Raw genomic sequence first — 20,512 nt, forward strand, 5'->3', positions numbered from 1 at the left:
GCTCTTTCTTTGTAAATAAAGTAAAGTATGAACACGTAGATAATTGCGAGTTGGTTTGTTTTTTATAATGGGGCAACAGCAGTTGAAATGATACTGAAATTAAAAAGAACTAAGTTTTCACAGCAGATTTTTAGCCATGCATGATAGAATTGATGTAAAGTCAGTAAGACTTTGAGCTTATTTAAGTGAAACAAGCATTTCATAACTGAATAGTATTTTTCAAAGATGAAACTGTGATCATGGACAGGTATCTGAAGATCTAGAATTATGAATGTAAAAGGGTATTTGGCACGAAACCCCTGTGATCATGGACAGACAACTATCTGCAGCAAATGTTTTTTTTTTCCTCCCAAACTGTGAATGATCATTGACCTATGGAGATTCTCGAATAAGTCACACCTGACTGATGAGGCAATATCTATTATGCTGTACTGAAACCCATGGAAACATGTGTGTGCCAGCTAAGAGCAGTGGTGGCAGGTTGTGGTATTAGATTTCAGGGCTAAAATGTAATATCTGTCACTATTTCAACAATTAAACTATTAGGGTTGAGCAATGCATCAGTTACAGTACATAATATAAATATGATGGGGGCAAACTATTACACACACTTAAAGGAACATAGACAATTGCATTCTAATGTGTGTTTTTTACCAAAAACATTAAACAGAAAACTTGGAGCTTATTTGCTTGACCCAAAAAACACTCAATTACAATGTCTGATATTTGTCCTTTTGTGTACTTTGTAAGTCTGTCTATTTTTCTTATGGTGATGGTGTTGTGCTTGGTTCCAAAAAAGAGGATCAACATTCACAATGTGAGTTTAGAGCAAAATTTTAACAGATGTTGGGCTCTTTAATCCATTTGGGAAGAACTGTACATACACACACATACACACATGATCTGCTCTACATTTACATTAAAGCAACCGTTTACCCAACAATTAAATGTATCCACAGTTTCCACTTCACCCAGATTGTAGTTTATCAGAAAGGACATTTTTGATATCTCAAGTTTGTTTCTTTAGCTTTCGACTGGAGCTAATGTAGCTAACAAGTCATTGACACTTATAGCCTCCAGTTTAGCATCATTCAAACTAAACACCAAAATCATCACACACTTTTCTAAAAGTGCTCTCTCAAGTTGTTCAGTTTCTGAGTAGCAGTATCTCAGTATCAAAAAGACTTGCTTATCTACATAAGAATGGAAAACATGTCTATCTCAATCAAAATAAAACGACCAAATTGAACTCTATTTGGACACCACTCATCACCGACATACACCAGGGAATGACTTCACAATCGCTAACAAAACAGTCCCTAGAGACAAACCACATAACCAAAGTCATTTCACAGAAACCAAAGTTGGTGTTATACATGTTAATTTACTCAACTGACATTCCAACAGCTATTCTTTGCTCATCCTCCCCATAACCCCGCCCTCCACCCAGCACTCTTATTTTGTCTAGTGTTTTGTCTCGTCTGCTGTGTTGTCTGTTATGTCCTACACACACCACTCACCCATAATAACCTTTAAATACAAAGTACAAGAAAAAAGTAAAATAAATAAAGTTTCAATGGTCCCACAAAAAGGGGAGTGTCAGCAGAAAAAAAGGGGGGGGGGACCCCTTTGCTTATGTGGTTTGAGGAACCAAAAGACACTGTTATCTATAAAAATACATCAAGGGAAATTGCAGAGCTATAAACAGTGGCAGGATCTTGACACCAGAACCACTTGTATGTAGTTTGATAACATTCCACACCAGCATCAGATAGGTGTAGATTTTAGATTTCACAAATTTGAAGATGGACCTGTACATCAAAACTGTTAAGTACAAATTATATCGTTTTGAGGATGTGATGACTTGCAGGTTGCAAAATGCTTAAATGTAATAAAACGAAACAAAACAACCCTCAGACCTGTGGTAAGGGGAACATTGTGTACATTTGACCTTCTTTTTGGCAAGTTGTTCCTTCAATCAAGCATTAGTCAGTCAGATAATAATAGATCCGATTATACCGAATATTGAATGTAGTTTACAAATACACATTTCTGGGTAAAAGTAATCTACTATAACTGAAATTTAATTGAAGTACACACTCACCCATTTAAATCAATCTGTATTCTTGTTCTGTTAGTGCTGTACTGGATGTGTTTCAAACCAGTGGAATTAAAGCCTGAGTTGCTCTCAGTTTGTGAGTTTCCAGGTGATATCAATCCAATGGGTGGCTTTTTTGCCTCTGAAAGACAGATGCATATTAAAAACACACATCCAAATGCACAAATAAACAAATTCCTCCTGTGTAGCATGGTGCATTCAAACACTGGATGCTTTTTACACAGATGTGACGCTAAAAGAATTTGACTAAAATTATATTATTTGTCATATCCATATATAATGTCTGCTATGTTCAACGAGGGTTGTATCAGATGATGAATACTGAGGCTCCTAGCGATGTACTGCAGTTGCTAAGACTCCAGCAGGAGTGTGAATGGGATAAAAGGATAAAAGAAAAGAAAAAAAATCACAGTCAATAGTACTCTGTAGGCACAAAGAAACAGCCAATCATATTTAAGCTTGTCATGCAAGGCCACACCTCCTCCCACCAGTGCTTTAAACCAAGGTTGTGTCCCACTCCTGCTTTTAACACACCCTTGTTGACTTCCCCTTGGTTGAGCACCTTTCTGAACTTTAAGGGATACTTTATTAATGAGAGATCAGGTTGACATCACTGAAAACTGAAGCACCTGTTTAAACAGGAGCATAACATTTAACTATGTGATCAAATTGCATTTCATTCCACCAATTTTTCCATCTGGGCAGCATGATGGTGCAGTGGGTAGCGTTGCCACCTAACAGTTCCAGGATCCCTGGTGCGATCCTGAGCTCGAGTTACTGTCTTTGTTGAGTTCTGAGTATTCTCCCCCTCTACACGTGGATTTACTCTGGGTTCTCAGGTTTTCTCCCACCTCCCAAAAACCTGCCATTAGACAGATTGGTGACCATAAATTGCCCCTAGTTGAGAATGTGTGTGTGCGCATGGTGCCCTGTTCCCTTTACCACAAATGTAGTTGATCAGAAAGGATAAGTTTAGGGTCTAAGGTTTTACACAGGAGCTACACATACACAGGGAGAAAATGTGAAACTCCACACACCTGAGCTCAGGATCAAAACATGATCCTGGAGCTGCGAGGTAGCACAACACCTTACTGAGATGTGTGTGTGTGTGTGTGTGTGTGTGTGTGTGTGTGTGTGTGAGAGAGAGAGAGAGAGAGAGAGAGAGAGAGAGAGAGAGAGAGAGAGAGAGAGATGAATTGCAGTGCATTTCAGTAATAGGTAAATGTAGTAAAAATTCAACATAGTACATAAAGCGTACAGATGCATTTCATTTCTTAAACTGCGCATCCTCATTTCCTTTCCTTGCTTCCCATCCCTTCCTCAATTCTTAGTTCCTCCCTCTGAGGAAGCTGAAAGGAAGCAAAAAGGGAACAAGGACAGAAGGTATTGATAAACATTTTTTTTTTTAGATTGAGATGTTCTTTCTTACTGAACTATCCCTCTAAAGCAACTTCGGTGAATTTACTGTCATGTTGCCCAGCTGTATTAATGACATAACACTGAATTAACCTTAATTACAACATTATTGTACTGTATGTGTACACCACATGCTTGCTTGGTGGTGTTTTAGCCTAAACAATATTCTACTCATCACCTGTCTATTTTTAAAGCATGGTATATTAACTGAAACGCAAACTAAAAAAGATAAACTATAACGGCTCATTCACAATGTACCCACAATCACAAGTTGTTTTTTTTTCTCCGGATTTAGAAAAAAATGTTGAGGATTTAAGTAACGACTTTGCATGCACAAAATCAAGGAAGATGATGTTCTGCTAAAGGTAAGGCGTATTTACTATTATTTCTTCAACTTGGTATTTGTGGAATGGGTTTCTCTTTTAAGTGGTTGCTCAGTTAGTGATGCTTGTAAAGTCAATGTGTTTGACTGCTGTGCATCTCTGTGGTGCTAAATTCAGCCGTTAATATGACTGCTTGCAACAGTCTTTCTTGGGTTTATCTCATTTGGTGCATGTGTGCAATGAGGTTTTTTTTTTTACTCAGTCTTTTGCAAACCGTCCCTCTGCGCCGCCTAGTGGTAATTTCGCGAATGACTTTCACATGAGACTGGTTTGAAAATGGCTTGTAGTTTTTCCGCTTTGTTGTTTGCTAGTCTGAACGTACCCTCAACTGACCTCCAATCAAACCCTAAACCCACACTAGGACGTTTCCGTGTATGTATCGACTGTGTTCACTACGTAGTTTGAAACCATTACTACAGTAGAGTTAGCGACATCATCAGTGGATATGGCATATGATACTTTCAGTAATAGAACTTTTGACTTAAATTATGAAAGGTCATAAAATATGAAAGAAGAGATGCTAATTTTACAAGAAAGCACCTTTTTAACGGGAATATACAAATTGGGAAGTGTGGCTTCTTTGGGATCTATTTCCACTGGCGGAGCAAAAATAAACAGAACATGTGGCCATGTTGTGCCCGAAATGCCGCTTACTCAATATTAATTTCTTGTTTATAGAACTCCCAATGGTGCGGTTATATGGAATATCGACACAGTTGTGATTAGCTATGACACTCAAAATGCAGGTTCCTGTCTACGGCCAAATCACAGCCGTGCCGATACTCAGTATAGCCACACTCTTGTTTGTGTAGTATTGCTTAAATATATTTTGTAGTTCTGGGGAAAAAACTCATGGCAACAACTTCAATTCAATTCAATTTGATTTGTATAGCGCTTTTAACAATGGACATTGTCTCAAAGCAGCTTTACAGAAACATATAAACACAGGATACAGATTTTAAGTGTCTGAATTTATCCCTATTGAGCAAGCCGGTGGCGATGGTGGCAAGGAAAAACTCCCTAAGATGATATTAAGAAAAAACCTTGAGAGGAACCAGACTTAGAAGGGAACCCATCCTCATCTGCGTAACAATGGATAGTGTGAAAGTAAAGGGAAGTTCATTACGGTTTTTATATGAAGTCTGTTTTGTTGAACTGATCCACTGTTTACTAAAGGAGACTTGAGTGCAAAACTGTATGTGGTAATTGCAGTCATAAGGCCATAGCCCAGTGACCACAGCGAAATTGTCCATGTGAAACTGAGGTCCAAAACCATTCCCATAGGTTGTCTATGTATTACAACTAAGGTGGTCTATGTATAAGAAATTTATATTAATAGTTTCACTGGCAAAATTAACAAGCACACGCACAATCAAACCTCACGTTTTACAGTTCAGACCATATACACCTTGCCAAATGTGATGGACTAGAGCTGGGTTGAACGTAATGAATAAGTTTATGTGTGCTAGTCAGTAGGACCATTATAAACAGATGTAACATTCTACAAGTGTCCTCAGGGGGCATTGTTTTTTTTTCCCTTTATAAAGCATTATTTAATGTTACCAGTTGCCTTTTACTGACTAAAGAATGACTTCTGACGGAGGATTATAATACACAGATTTATCAGCAAAACCCTCAAAAACTGCACTACAGTCTCCAGTAGCATGTAATTGATTACTAGCTGCACTTCATGCTTTTGACCACCAGATGCCACTAGCGTGCAATGTATTGAAAAGCTTCGAGTAATTAATTCAGTTAATTAACCAGTTAGTGTACGCCATTGATCGTAAAAAAACAACAAACAAAAAAACAACAAAAAAACCCAACTAATTTGCTTCGAAACCAAAGTCGTCTATTAGAAATTAGTATTATTGTATCAGATTTGCTTTGCCTATACCATAAAACAAAATAAAAATACAAAGGGCTTTTTGTTTATTATGTAATACACAGTATTATTTTAGGTTACGAGTTGTTTTTATTGTTAAAAAATGTTTTTAAACGATTGGAATTAACTGGAACCCGAAACCCCGCTGCATGACCCACTAGGAGCTGCACTTCATACTTTTGACCACTAGATGCAACTAGCGCGCACTGTGTTCAAAAGATTGGAGTAATGAACACAAACCAGTTTTTGCATACATTTGGGAGAAAAGTTTCATTTCACCATCACTAGTGTGCTCTTGTCTCCTCATGCCTCGGAACCTGGACATGACGGTACTCCTGTACATGACATTTAATGTGATTCCTGGATAAAATCGTCAGCATATTTTTTTAAAAAAAACCTCGCATGAAAGCCGCTGAGGGGCGCAGCAAAACCACAATGAGCGTTTTGGCAACAGAGCGCGTGCTCAGCAGCAGCTCTACGCATGCGCGCATGCACACCTGACAAAGATGGCGGATAGATGAGAAATCATAATGATGTTTCGGAATTTTCACCATATTTGCGGGAACGTAAGAGAGCATAATTCTGCTGCAGAAAATATTTAGCCCTCTATGGTCCTAATAAGCAGGTAAGCGCCAAATGAAAGTATTCGCGGTACGTCAACATGTCAGTAGTGCCTCATATCCCAGGGTCTCCAGTTAGCTCTGAGGATAGCTAGTTAGATAGCTCAATGCATTATTATTATTTTTTTTACCTACCCGTATTCGAGAAGTTTCCACCTCCATTATTGGGATTGGATTTTCTTCCATTCGGGTGAGCTGATATCCAATCAGATCACAGAGTGTGCTGTCTCATTAGCCAATCGTAGCCAAGTAGGAAGAATTTGTCGCAAATATGGGTGCGAACCTGTTAGGCAGCTCGGTTAGATTAGTCACTCGCTTCCCAGCAGTATTTAAATGCTACTTGGGAAAATGAAAATATTAGATAGCCAATCTAATTTAGTTTTATTTTTCAAAAATTTATTTGAAAGTCGACTATATTTAACTACCGATACGTGTATGTGTGTGTGTGTGTATATATATATATATATATATATATATATATATATATATATATATATATACACACACATATAAATATATATGTACACACACACAGGCTGCCTAACAGGTTCGCACCCATATTTGCGACAAATTCTTCCTACTTGGCTACGTGTGTGTGTGTGTGTATATATATATATATATATATATATATATATATATATATATATACACACACACACACACATATAATACAAATATATATATATATATATAGTGTGTGTGTGTAAATGTATGTGTATATATGTATATTTGTTAGCACATTTTCTCAGTAGTTAGCTAAGCAGCTACTATTGTGTGTAAGTAACATACTGTACGCAGCTATAGCAGGAGCTAAATGTCATAAACACAACATTATAATACCATTTTACTTCAGAATATTCGTTTTACACTCTAAACAATATGAATGTAAATGCAAGGGGTGTTGATAACTTAATTAACTAGCTAACCTGTTGTCTTTAAGTTCCAAAAGTGTCCATTGTTTCATTGAATCCGCATTGGCCATATGAATGATCTCCTTGTTATTGCCCATCTCTCCTCCTCGCCATGATCTCATCATGCTGATTTAATTTCTCAGAATAAATCCCAATATTCCCCTTTTATATCAGGATGCATTGTGGATTCGATGCGGTTTGGGTGGAGCATGTACCTGTATAGGGTCATGATGAATAATTATCCAGTTCTGAAAGTCATCATGAAATGTAAATTGGTTCTTTAGAGCTTTTTCTTCGAGAGTTTTGATAGTGTAGACAGTATAGATATATTTTTTTAAAAAGACAATGTGTTGTGTACATTGCTTATGTGAATCTTGTTTGAGGTTAGAATTTGCGGTGAAACGAAACAAAAAATTTGATGGCTCATTCTGTACTCCCCCAATTTCCTTCCAATCAAATGAACTCTTGTGTAGTGACGTGACGCCGCACACCAGCTATTAGTGGAGGGGATGTAGAGTGATGTAGCCAATTCAGTGATGGAGATTATTTGGGGGCCATGATGGATAAGGGCCAATGAGGGAATTTTGCCAGGACACCGGGGTTATACCTCTGCTCTTTTACTATAAGTGTGCTGGGATTTTTAATGACCACAGAAAGTCAGGAGCTCGGTTTAACATCTCATTTGAATGACAATGCTGTTTTTACAGTATAGTGTCCCCGTTACTATACTGGGGCATTAGGCCCCACACAGACCACAGGGTGAGCACTGCCTGCTGGCCTCACTAATACCACTTCCAGCAGAAACATTAGTTTTACGTAGCAGGTCTCCCATCCAGGTACTGGCCAGGCTCAACCCTGCTTAGCGTCAGTGGGAAACCAAGTGAGAGCTGCAGGGAGATTTGGCTCTGGCACGGCAGGTTGAAATAATGTCATTTTCCACCACGTTTGTCTTGGAAAAAAACACCTCCTTGTTCCTCTTTTGTTAGCAACTAGCTAGCTAGCTTGTTAACTGTAATGTGATGAGTGATTGTATATTTTCCTCCTCTAACAGCAAGTATAGTAAATGTATAATAACAGTTACAGATTTAACAAGCGAATATGTCTGCACGATGACTGCTTAAAAGCAAAAACTTGTCTATACAGTATAATGCATTACGTGCTTTGTTTATTTCTGATGCTGTACTTCGAGGTCACTCCATAAATAGCGGAAGGAACTTGAGAAGAAGTTGAGTAGACTAACTCAAGTTGAGGAGTAGGAATTTCAAGTTTGTGGGTGTTTTCATTGGTTTTTACTAGTTGAAGGTTGAGAATTACAAGTTGCACTGCAGCATTAGCATCAAACATGGGTTGTTCGTGTAGTTGTATTGAGGTTGGGTGGGATCATTCTTCTTCCAAACAATCCTTTGTCTTTTGAAAAGATGGTTGGGGTTTACATGCTTGCACGTGCTCGTTCTGTCTCCAAAATCTTGATCTGGGCTCAAACGTATGACTGTTGCAAACTGTTGTACAGTTTAATATATAGATAATGTGTGTATGAAACGGCGAATGAGCAAACACTTGGACGTACCAAAGCGATTTCTCAATACGGTTTGATTTTACTGCCTCAAATTAGACAACAGTTAATCTTTTCACTCTCTTCCCCTGCTCATACATTAGCAGGGAAAATGTTAAAAAAAAAAAAAAGGAACAAATGACTCACTGCTCGGCATTAACCTGAATGTCAGACACGACAAAGTCATCGAGAAATCCTACACCGCTGAAACCAAGCTCTGTTTAAACTGGTGGCCTCTTACTGTATTTAGCCGGTTTCCTAAAACGTTTGATTGGCATATCTTGAATGCTTTTGGTTGTTGTGGGAATCAGTCAAGCAATATGACACACCCCCTCCTTGACTTCATCTTCCTAAAAGGAAATATGTCAACCATAAGAATCCAATCATGGCTCTCACATCATTTCATGAGCGCTATAAGATTGAATTATATAGATGTAGATTATCGCAGTGTTGAGCACTTCTTCATCCGTGCATTGTAGCCATGTGTGTGTGTGTGTGTGGTGGTGTGTATTGGTGCAGTTGGTCAGCTGTGTCTATTTTGGTAAATCAACTGGGATTAGTGGTGCCTGCCAGTGTGTAGGAGTTTATTTGGAGACAATTGTATGTCCTGAGACTCGTTTAGACATTTATGGTTTTCATATAGTGTTTCTGTGAAAGACGTTCTTTTGGCATCAAGGTATTTTTTTGTTTTTTTGTTTTTTTGTTTTGGGCATGTAAAGGCAATAAGCCAGATTGGCCTAACCATCTTCCTCTTCTGTCACGTATTACAATAGCTGTAAACGATGACTGCATGCTTCACTGGGTTACATCTCATAGCCAGATCCATAAGTATTTGGATAGCAACACAATTTTTGTATTTTTGCCCCTGTACACCACCACAGTGGATTTGAAATGAAGCAGTGAGGATGTGATTGAAGTGTAGACTTTCAGTTTTAATTCAAGGTGTTTAGCAAAAATATTGCATTAAAGTACTTATTTACATTTGAGCCTGTGCAAATGGAGGGACTCTGCAAAAAAAAAAGTCTGTAATTCCTAAACGGTTAATGCAATATTTTTGTTAAATAATGAGATTCGTTTGACAGCGATTTTCATAATTGATTATTCATAATCGGTTTTATCGATTAATAATTTTTAGGAAATCAGTGAATTGTATTGTGTAATTTGTGTCTAGAATGCATTTTTCTTCCACTGTCAACAAACCGCAGGTATTGCTCCACGTCACTGACATCGCAGGGCGACACTGGTAGCTCTGTTCAAATGGCATTTATTAGGAGAAAAATGTTCAGTGATCAGGGATAACTGTTAGGATTTGTCATTAATGAGAAATCCAGCGTAGAAGTTTCAGAATGCAATGCAGCTATAACTGAGATCCGGTAGAGACTCAGTGCTGTGTGTTCGTGATCTACGAGCTGACGGTGGTATTATCATGAAAGATTCCAACCTGTTTGAGTAGAGTGTACAGTTGAGGAGTTGAAAGAGGTGGACGGACTAATGGCGGGGACGGCGGGGAGTATTACAAGTTTATTACAAGTTTATTACATGTGAGATAAGAAATTATTTCAACCCAATTCAATATTTTGTGTCCAACTATCTACTTTTCCTCATACTTTTCCCCGACCCCTGCACTGAGCTAAAAGTTAACTTACCTTGCATTCACTATAAAGTGATGGATGGTTGTCACGAAGATGGTTCAGCAGATTGGACGTGTTGCCTCCTTTCGCAGCGACTTTCATCTGCCAAGCTCTGCAGACAGGGTTACCATCTTCTGTTAAGTTTCCCTCAGCATTTTTATAAAAAATATGACCACTCTTTGGATTTAGTCCTCTTGGAAGGTTGGAAAATCTCCCGAGCGCCGTCACCGCCTTCCACCATGTTTTCACGCTCAAAAAAAACAACAGTGTTGCATGCTGAGTCTGACGCTGACGCAGACGCGTGCTGGGTGTGTGGACAGCATTTATCTCGAGTTTTACAAATCACGATAATCACGCACGGTTTTAACGATAAGTAAATGTGACACGGTAATACTAACCGTCTGGGAATTTTATCGTGGTTTACCATGAAACCGATAACCGATTCATCCCTAGCGTCCATGTTTGTCATTTGTTAGCTACAAGCTAGTGAGATATTTATATTGTCCTTCCGAAAACTGCAATCTGTATAGTCAGTGTTATAGATTTAACAACCGAATATGTCTGCATGTTGATTGATTTAGATGAAATACTTCTATATACAGCATAACTCCTTTAACTGTACACTGAAGAACTGGAATATGTGATCAGTTATAGTTACCTAATCTGTAAACAAATGACATTATGAAATCTTGTGAGGTTGTTGGCACTGACAGGAAATGTAACTATGGAGTTAAATGACCAGGATTAAAACGTGTGTTCAAGTAACACAGTGGTAACGTGGCTGTTCCAGAAAGCCAGCAATCTGGGTGTGATCCTTAATTCCAATCTTGATGTTTTAGTTTGTGAATGTCTAGATACTTTGTGAAAATCTATTCTCATTTCAAATATGCACAACTGTATAGTGGACATCGTTGGCGTATTTTGCACTTCATAACCTGCCACACATTCTCAGTCAGAGATCAATCTAGCACACGTGCTCTCTGCTTATGCAACCATGCAGTTATAATCCTGGCAGAATGCAGGGCTCCAGGCAAAAAAAAAATCCAGGAGCCATTGGCTCCTAAACCCAAAATATTTAGGCGCCAATTAAAATTTTCAGGGGCCAAAATATAGTGATGTCATATGACATATGATGATGTCATTGTTAAACGGCTACCTCACACTGCCTTTTCTTTCCCCTCTGTACTGTCTGCCTGAACTGTCTACTGTCTGTTTACTCTGCCTCCCACAGTTTACACAATGTATTCTTTACGTACACAATATGTGAAATGTTCAGTATATCATATTGAATCATATTACTGTAAATACTTAAATGTCCAGTCATTTGTTTCTTTTTTTCACTTTTTTATTCAACTATGTACAATTAGTTGTTTCCTTCTTATTCAGGCTCAGAGTCATGTAGGCTGCATTGAATTTTATTTTCAATTCCCTCGTCTCTTTTTCTGTGACTTTATCACTAGCATGGTTGCACTGCTTTCATGATTGAGGTGGCACGAGGATCAGAACTAGCAATGACACAATCCCTGGCGTGCTTATGTTTTTTACTGCCACCATGCTTCTTCACGGTTTCTTTTTTAAAATGACTCGAACCGGTACTGAACTCTGTTTTACCAGCAATATCTTGTCCTGCTTTAGCACAAAATGTGCAGTACATTTTCCCATTTTCATAATGTAACCAGGCTCTTGTAGCCAAGCCAATTTAAACGGTCTTGTTGGGATGGGAGCCGCAGGGACGGGAGAAGACTCAACTCGCTGTGCTTGGCTGTCATCAAATGTAAAAGATTGCACTCCGATTGAAACGGGCTGGGATGACTCAAATGTCACTTGAGAACTTTCACTGGTCGAGTTGGTCTCAACATCGTCGGCATGTGGTGTAGAGGAGGCAGGGTTTGGATGGGCAGGGAATGAGAAAAAGTCTGATATTTTTCTTGTCAGCTGGCTAATGTTAGTTAACTACGCAGTTAGATAGCCTACATATAACTGATAAATTCAAATTCCAACAAACTAAACCACATCAAACTAAATTAAACACCTTTAATAACACTTCCAACTTTTTAACCCGATAAACGTGATGTTAAACCTGTTTCTGTTCATCAATACAGCCGACACTTCAACCACTGCAGGACAAGAGTGCAGAATTTATTTACTGCAAACCATACAGGAGTGCACGAGATAGGGCACGCAGGCACGAGAGGAGATGAGAGTTCAGTATCCTAACACAAAAAGATTTTTAAAATTTTGTTTGTGGGTAACAGTGGCCACTGGCGACTGGCAGAAAAAACATGGTCGCAAAATTAAAAAGTTAGTCGCATTGGAGACCATTTTAGTCGCCATCTGGAGCCCTGGAATGTGGTTCGGTGTTGTCCTGCTGGGAAATGCATGGACACCTATAGAAAATACAGCGCATGGATGGCAGCATATGCTGCTCCAAAATGTGTGCAGATCAACCCATATACCCCATGTAACCCATGTAATGGGCACTGACACACTCCCATACCGTGACAGATGCTGGCTTTTGGACCTGAAGATGATAACAGCTTGGTTGGTCCTTTTCCTCTTTGCCCCCCAAAAAACATGATGGATGTTATGTCCAAAAACCATTTGACTCATCGGCTCACAACACGCGATTCCATCTCAGATGAGACCGAGCCCAGTGAAGTCAGCAGCGCATCAATGTTAATGTACGGCTTCTGTTTTGCATAGTAAAACCTCAGCTTGCGTCTGTGGATGCAGCAGCAAATGGTGCTGAGTGACAGGTTTACGTGTAATGTCATGATATGCAATACAAATGATTATTTTTAAGACCTCTGAAGGATCGGAGATCACCTGCATTCAGATTTATTGACAATTCTAAAACACAACCCGTTATGTAATGTAAGCAATCGTCAAAACACAGCAAGACACAAATTTCCAAACAAATAGTCCATGAAAGGGTCAAAGCAGAGGAGTACCAGTAGACAGACGCTAAGGTCGGCAAGAGTTCGCACTGACCGTGCAGGCACGGAGCTTATATACTCAACAAAACAGGAAGTGACTTTAAAGTGGTAATTGGGAGCTCGGGGGGAGGGTGGTCTCTGTTGATGGATACGTAAAACGTACTGTACCGATGAGACAATAAGATTGTGAACCGTGGTAAAAGGTTAATTATCTTAATATTAGTTTAATCTTGGCACTGAACGAATAGATATAACTGTTAAGGAAAGGGAAATAAATGCTAACGTATTTGTTTTTTGTGTGTTCTTTCTGTTAGATTTGACATCTAAACCATGCTAAAGTGGTTTGGCTCTGAAGATGCTGGCTCTTCACCCGGAGTAAGTAACAAGATTTAACTTTGTAGTAACTTTGTAAAGTAGTGTCTTTAGTTTAAACATGATATAAAATTGTGGCATGTTATTATGCTATGATGCATGCTGTGCTACTCCTTTATGAATAATTTATAGTGTCCTATTTTACTTCAGTGGTTATTTTGGGGGTTATATTTTCTTTCTATTTTTTTTTTTTAAACTTGATAGAATTTAGCAAAGTGGATTTGATAAAATCATTCATTGTAATCATATACAGTACTGTGATGTACTGAAAACCGTTTCCTCAGCTTGGATGATCGTTTCATATCATTCAAATTCTTCACATTCAGTGCTAAACTTGCACACTACAAGGCCTGCAGGTTTTGCTTTTACTTGTCGGACCGATTATAGGTGTAGCTGATTTGATGAGACGCATTATATTATGCACGAGTGATCTTTATTTGCTCCACTGATTAATACAATACAAGCAGCCAACCACTGTTTATTTTTTGTCAGTCATCACATGCTTATGTGTAAAACTATTTCTCTGCCAAAACTTTTATTAACTGTCATTAATCAATAACAAAACAAAAAAAAAAGACCTGATTTTATTGATTAGGTTCAAACTGAGGTGATCTGTTTTATATTTATTTTATTAACGTTTTACAAGTGAGTGAAGGATTTTTTTTTAAGTGTTGGGGGTTTGAAAAGATTGTCTAGGTTCTTGTAAAGTATACATAATTAAAGTAAGTGTGAGAATAACATCAGTTCAATATATTTGTGGATAAACGATGGTATAATGAACTTTACGTTTAGAAAGAAATGTTTTTTTATATGTAAGTCAAATACTTCGACAGTTCAAGTCAGAATATAAAAAAAAACATACAATGATGATAAAATTATTTTTAAAAAACCCAAAAAACTATTGACAATAAGTATAGTAATATACTATATTTAATATACTATATAGTAGTCTAGTAAATGAATCACATGTAAATGAATCATACGTAAATGAATCACATGAATATGAATCTCATGAATATGAATCTCATGAAAATGAATCATACATAAATGAGTCACATGTAAATGAACCATATGAAAATGAATAAATAAATTAAAGACAATAAATATGATGACAATAATATTTACACCAAGGTCAAATAAAAAAAATTCTCCTAACATGAAAAAAAAAAAAAATCTAACATACGTTTCCATGAAATTTTCATCATAATAATGAAATGTCGCCAATCCGAGTGAATTCATTGTGTTTACGGATTCTAAAGGAGATGTTTAATCTATTGAAGTTTACATTAGTTTTATGTGTAAATTTACACACACTCTGAAGCAAGAGTAGGATACAAATATTTTCTCTGAAAGCATAAGATTTTCACGAATGCCAAATATCTTGTGTAAACGCTCATACGAACGCTTTACTAATAAATCACTTGGTATCCAACTTGATCGATGAGGCCCATTGTCCTCAATGGACTAGAGGTTAGAGGAAGTCATTCAAGTTTGAAATGTTAACATTGTGATTATTTTAAATCTTTCAATGTCTGTAGCATGAACTGTGTGTCTTTTATTTATTTATTTTTTTGTGACTGTACATACAGATTCGGATTGATATTGAAGTTTGCCCTTCAGTTATTCTTCCTATTTACATGTTAATTAGTAGGCTTGGGCTATTTTACTTAAGGTTGGGTGAAGTGTCAAACATATCATATTGCAATTCTTGCATGTGTCTTCACGATATATTAGATTTATATCACTACACATAATTTTGCTAATGAAGTATGATTAAGGGCCAGAGATTGGGGATGGGAAGTAGTAGCTCAGCAGTTAAGATGTTGGACTTCTGATCAGAAGGTTTTGAGTTCAAATCCCACCACCGTTGGGTCCTTGAGCAAGGCTCTTAACCCTCAATTGCTTAGTTGTATAAATGAGATAATTGTAAGTCACTCTGGATAAGAGCGTCTGCCAAATGCTGTAATGTAATGTTGTCCACAATTCCTAAAAATTGTGAATGTTGATATTAATCCATCTTTCCTCCAGTACGGTTTCCTCCCCCAGTCCAGAAACATGCCCTGTAGGCTGATTGGCATTTCTAAAATTGTCTGTAGTGTGTGAATGGATGTATGAGGGGTGTCCCCCTTCTAATGCTCCAAGTCTCCTGGGATAGGCTGCAGGCTCTACACTGCACTGTGCAGGATAAGTGGTACAGAAAATGAATATATGGACTGATATCATGCCATCATATCGTCCAGCCGTATTATTAAGTATAAGATTATCTTTTTCACTTGTTTAGATAGCAATATTGTCCAAATTGACTTCTGTATCCTTACTCTACTTCTCTTTTTCCTTTTTTTAATATGGAAAAAGGGCTTTTATTATTTCAAATAATCTGTCAGTCAGAGTATTATTGAATTATTAGGCTGCATGTAAGTATGGCTAGTCAGGCTTTCAATAAACACACATTCTTCCTTCTTGCCCCGCGTTTTTATTTTCTGTTTGTCTGTGTCACGCTGTCTCTCAGGCCGGCGAGGGTGGTGTTAACCCCTCTCTCTCTGAGGAGACTGAGCGTTTGGCTCAGATGGAGCAGCTCGTGTCTCAGTTGAAAGAGATGATCCGAGAAAAAGACACAGCTCTGCACACTAAAGATGAACAGCTCAAGGTGATCCACTCTAGAGTACTACATATTGAATATTTTTCATATGTTACGCATATACAATTTGATCGAGTATACCGTTACAGATGACGCAGTGAGTGTGTCGTCCCGTCTCTCCATGCCCTTCCTACTAAATTAACATAGTATTAATGTTATATGAATACAAATTAGTTACGTATGGAATAAAACACAGCGGGACATGCTGTTATAGGAAAATAATAATAATAACAACAGTGCGGTATCAACCCAACGTTGATTGTTTTCATATAACATCACAAAGTGTTGTGTTTTATTCCACTTATAACACAGCAGATTGCCAATAATAAAAGTTTTTTATTAATTAAATAAAAATTAAATACCACCATCATTTTTTTTCAGTTTATAATTACGTTTAATGTTGTGGAACGTGTATGACACAGTTTGCGTTGTAACAGTTATTTTAATATATATTCCCTCACCAGCCTGTCCTGTTTTTTTGTTCCTCTTTAAAAGGTAATGCAAATAAAGGATAATAATCGATTTATAATTGTTGTCTCAGTTTATTTCAGTTGTTGCCTTTTAAATTGATTCATCGATCCAAATCCACTGATCATTACATCCCTAGAATGTAACATTTCAAAATAGTGTATCAACTACTTATGTTTTTGTTAAACTACTTGTGATGTGGCCAAAGGCTTTGCTTTAATGTTTAACTTGCTAGAATCATGCTAAATCTGCTGTGTTACTTGGGTACATTATTTTGCGCAGTAGTATATAACGTGTGTGTCTGGTTGCTGTCGTTTTGATGTCATACCGTTGCTCATCGTCGTATTATTCTGCATAGTAGGTGACAAAAGCACACAACCTTTCCCATTGTACTTGATGACATTTTGGAAAGTCACTTATCATTGGAATGGAATGCAGAGCAAAGTACAAAATAAACACGGCAACAATGGAGCGTTATGGTTATCTGCAGACTTTTGAGCAGTCTGGTTAATCTTTCCGTGCTGTGAGAAATTAACTAGGGTGTATTACACACATACCACAGTGTAATAGAGATGCGCAGTTTAGTTATTAATGCAGCCTTAGCACTCACCTGAGAAAATGTGAGAATGGGGGAGAGGTCCTAAGAGTCAAATAATCAAATATCATCATTTTGAGAGATTAAGTCTCTGTTTATATTCCAAACAATGGCACTCAATTTTTTAAAAAAACAAACAAACAAAAAAAAACATTTCAGATCATTGCAATGCCTTCTGGATAACTGGACTTTAGAACTCTAGAGACTCCTAATCTGATGCTAATCTGAGACATTTCACCTGTAGTAGTGAAAGTAATGGAACAGTCATGAAGGCGGCCGAAGGAACTGTCAAGGTTAAAGGCTGTGGTAAAAATTGTATAAGAACACAAGGCTAATATATGAGAAGCTAGTGTGATATTTCTTTAAATTGAAACACTTAAATTCTCCTTCTAAATATTATAAATTCTACAGACTGAAAAGGAGGCGTGCGAGGCAAAGATGTCTAAGATGCGGCTCCAGAACAAAGCGAAGGTCACGTCTCTAAACTCACAGCTGGAGGAGCTGAGGAAACAGCAGGGGGAGCCAGCGGGGGCCAAAAACAAAACGCCACAACTCAAACGGGTAATGGTGCTAATTATCACTTCTTCCTACATTTTCAAAAGGAAACACTCCCATGGCACACCGCTAAAACGTCATAACAGTGATGATCTTGTCCCTTAAATAGTCCTTTATTGGGATATAATGCTTTATTGGAATCTCTGCCATCATTGAAGAGTTTCTCACCACAGACAAACCAATAAGGATGTGATGTTGAGACCTTTAGAGAAACCAATATTTCATTTATTCCTCACTTTATTGTCTACGTACCAGATTTACTTTCTCTACAAAGAGGGTCAGGATGAGGATCGTCCAACATTCGTAGTTTTAAACAGGTTTTTTGAGTGAATGAAATTTGGCTTCAAGAAAATCCAAGCTATTATACTGTCTTATCACCATTACGTTATGACGTAAGAGCGCTTAAAGAGCAGCTCCAGCAGACTTTTTTCCTGTTGTAAGAACCATCTACTCGCCATACTGACATAATCACTGGGGAAGAGAAGTCACCTATTGAAAGACACTCCTTGTTATTTATTTTGCTGGGGGGGTTGTTTTCACAGCTCAAATACTTGCCAGAGCCTGTGCCGTCACTCTCGCAGTTTTGTTTTTACTCAACATGAAGCACTTTAATGAATTCAAAAGAAGTTAACAGTTAAAAACTCATTGAAGCATTATGAAAAGTGCTGTTTTGACAAATGCTCCACTTAAATGTGAGGTTTTAAAATAATTTTATTAATGTTATTATTTATTTTATAAGCCGACACTGATATTTGGTAAAACACTGATGGTTTCCGGTAACTAACGTGTGTAGACTGGCAGTGGAGAATCGGGGGAATCGGACCTCACCGGAGCCAGCAGAGGAAAAATTTTGTTGCTTAAAAAGAAAGTGGAAGACCTCGAGCAGCAGCTTGCACAAAAAAATCAGGAACTGCATCTGAAGGTACAGCAGCTTTGCCCATTTCATGGACTGATGCGTTTCGGCTTATGTTTCTTAACAGTAATTTCATGTAATAGACACAGGAGCTGGAAGCCCAGAGGGTGCGCGGTGCTGAGATAGATGCCATGTTGGTGGAAAAAGACAAACGCCTGGCTGAGAAAGAGGACTATATTGTTCACTTACAGATGGCCATAGGTGGAGAGAAAGCAGTCACAACAGTGCAGCAAATAACACCGGAAAACAAGGCAAATAAAACTCCCTTTTATTTCTTCACATCAAAAAAACCCATTAATTACTACGTGACAAATAATATCTTAAGCAAGACTCCATAACTAAAGTCCATCTTGGACAGTGTGTTCTTCAATTTTTTTTAATACAGCTAAACTCTTGATGTGTTAAATAATTCACTTTTCAATAATAAAGCTCAACTAAGGACATTGCAAAGTCTATTGTTACAGATGAAATTATTATTATTTTATTTTATCATTTTCATTATTTCAGGAATCGTCGGTGCAGGAGCTGCAGATGCTGGTGAACAATCTGACGAAAAAAGTTGGTGATGGAGAAGAGAAGTACAGCCTCCTAAAGGAGCAGAACGACAGCTTCAAAGAGCTGTTGGTGACTGAGAGAGCTCAGTTTGAGGAGAAGGAGAACATGTACAAGCAAAATGTGAGATGTACTTTCTGTTTGTGTTTTCATTTCTTTAAACTGACTCCTGATTACTCCATTAATCAGAGAACTTTACTGTGGGGGAGGAAGTGACGGCAAAGAATCATTCATCCATTGGTTCACATATCCGTCCATCCATCCATCCATCTTTTCATTCAGGCAGTCCTGTCTTTGCCATCCATCCTTCCATCCTTTCATTCAGGCAGTCCTGTCTTTGCCATCCATCCATCCTTCCATCCTTTCATTCAGGCAGTCCTGTCTTTGCCATCCATCCATCCATCCATCCTTTCATTCAGGTAGTCCTGTCTTTGCCATGCCTCCATCCATCCAGCCAGCCACCCAGCCATGTTTACTTCCCTCCCATTTTCAGTCATTCTTTTGATGATAACAAGTCAATTAATCTGTTTATTCATCACAAATTCAACATTAGCATAAAACCAGAAACCTTTGTGTTTTTAAATTACAGATCCAGACATTTAAGGACATCATTTTACAAAAGGACCACAGATTAATGGAAATGAATCAGTTGCACGAGCAGGAGCTTTTTAAACTTGCAGCTAAGTCAGACGCTAGTGCAGATCTTGAGCAGGTAAGATAAGGAAGCTTGGAGAATGCATGTCTTTTTAATATATATATTTTTTCATTATTAACCCTTAAATGTATGTAATCATTATTACATATTCAGGTTGTTAGCAGCCTGTTAGCAGAGTTTATATCTAAAGCGGGTGGGTCTCTAAACTGCCCCAAAAATAGTAAGTTAGTATAAAACTGTCCTTATATTTTATTAACAAATACAAAATAACAAAAACAGCATCTTTCGTTCTATTTGAACATTTTATTTGT

The 20,512-nt window shown here is 37.8% G+C and overlaps 1 protein-coding gene across 3 annotated transcripts in view; it reads left to right on the plus strand.

The window, feature by feature from the left end:
* Window positions 1-5,947: 5,947 nt before the first annotated feature.
* LOC128606880 (golgin subfamily B member 1) overlaps window positions 5,948-20,512 on the plus strand; it is a 58,470-nt gene continuing 43,905 nt past the window's right edge. The window contains exons 1-8 of one of the 3 annotated variants that reach the window (XM_053623394.1): window positions 5,948-6,613; window positions 13,768-13,828; window positions 16,335-16,472; window positions 17,938-18,087; window positions 18,875-19,003; window positions 19,078-19,245; window positions 19,502-19,669; window positions 20,136-20,258. In XM_053623394.1, coding sequence (XP_053479369.1) covers window positions 13,784-13,828; window positions 16,335-16,472; window positions 17,938-18,087; window positions 18,875-19,003; window positions 19,078-19,245; window positions 19,502-19,669; window positions 20,136-20,258 — 921 coding nt within the window. In that variant the 5' untranslated portion in view covers window positions 5,948-6,613; window positions 13,768-13,783. The remainder of the gene's footprint in view (window positions 6,614-13,767; window positions 13,829-16,334; window positions 16,473-17,937; window positions 18,088-18,874; window positions 19,004-19,077; window positions 19,246-19,501; window positions 19,670-20,135; window positions 20,259-20,512) is intronic. The other 2 variants (XM_053623393.1, XM_053623395.1) reach the window with 2 other exon arrangements.

This window comes from Ictalurus furcatus, chromosome 4 (assembly GCF_023375685.1).
Source record: "Ictalurus furcatus strain D&B chromosome 4, Billie_1.0, whole genome shotgun sequence".
NCBI classification, from domain to species: domain Eukaryota; kingdom Metazoa; phylum Chordata; class Actinopteri; order Siluriformes; family Ictaluridae; genus Ictalurus; species Ictalurus furcatus.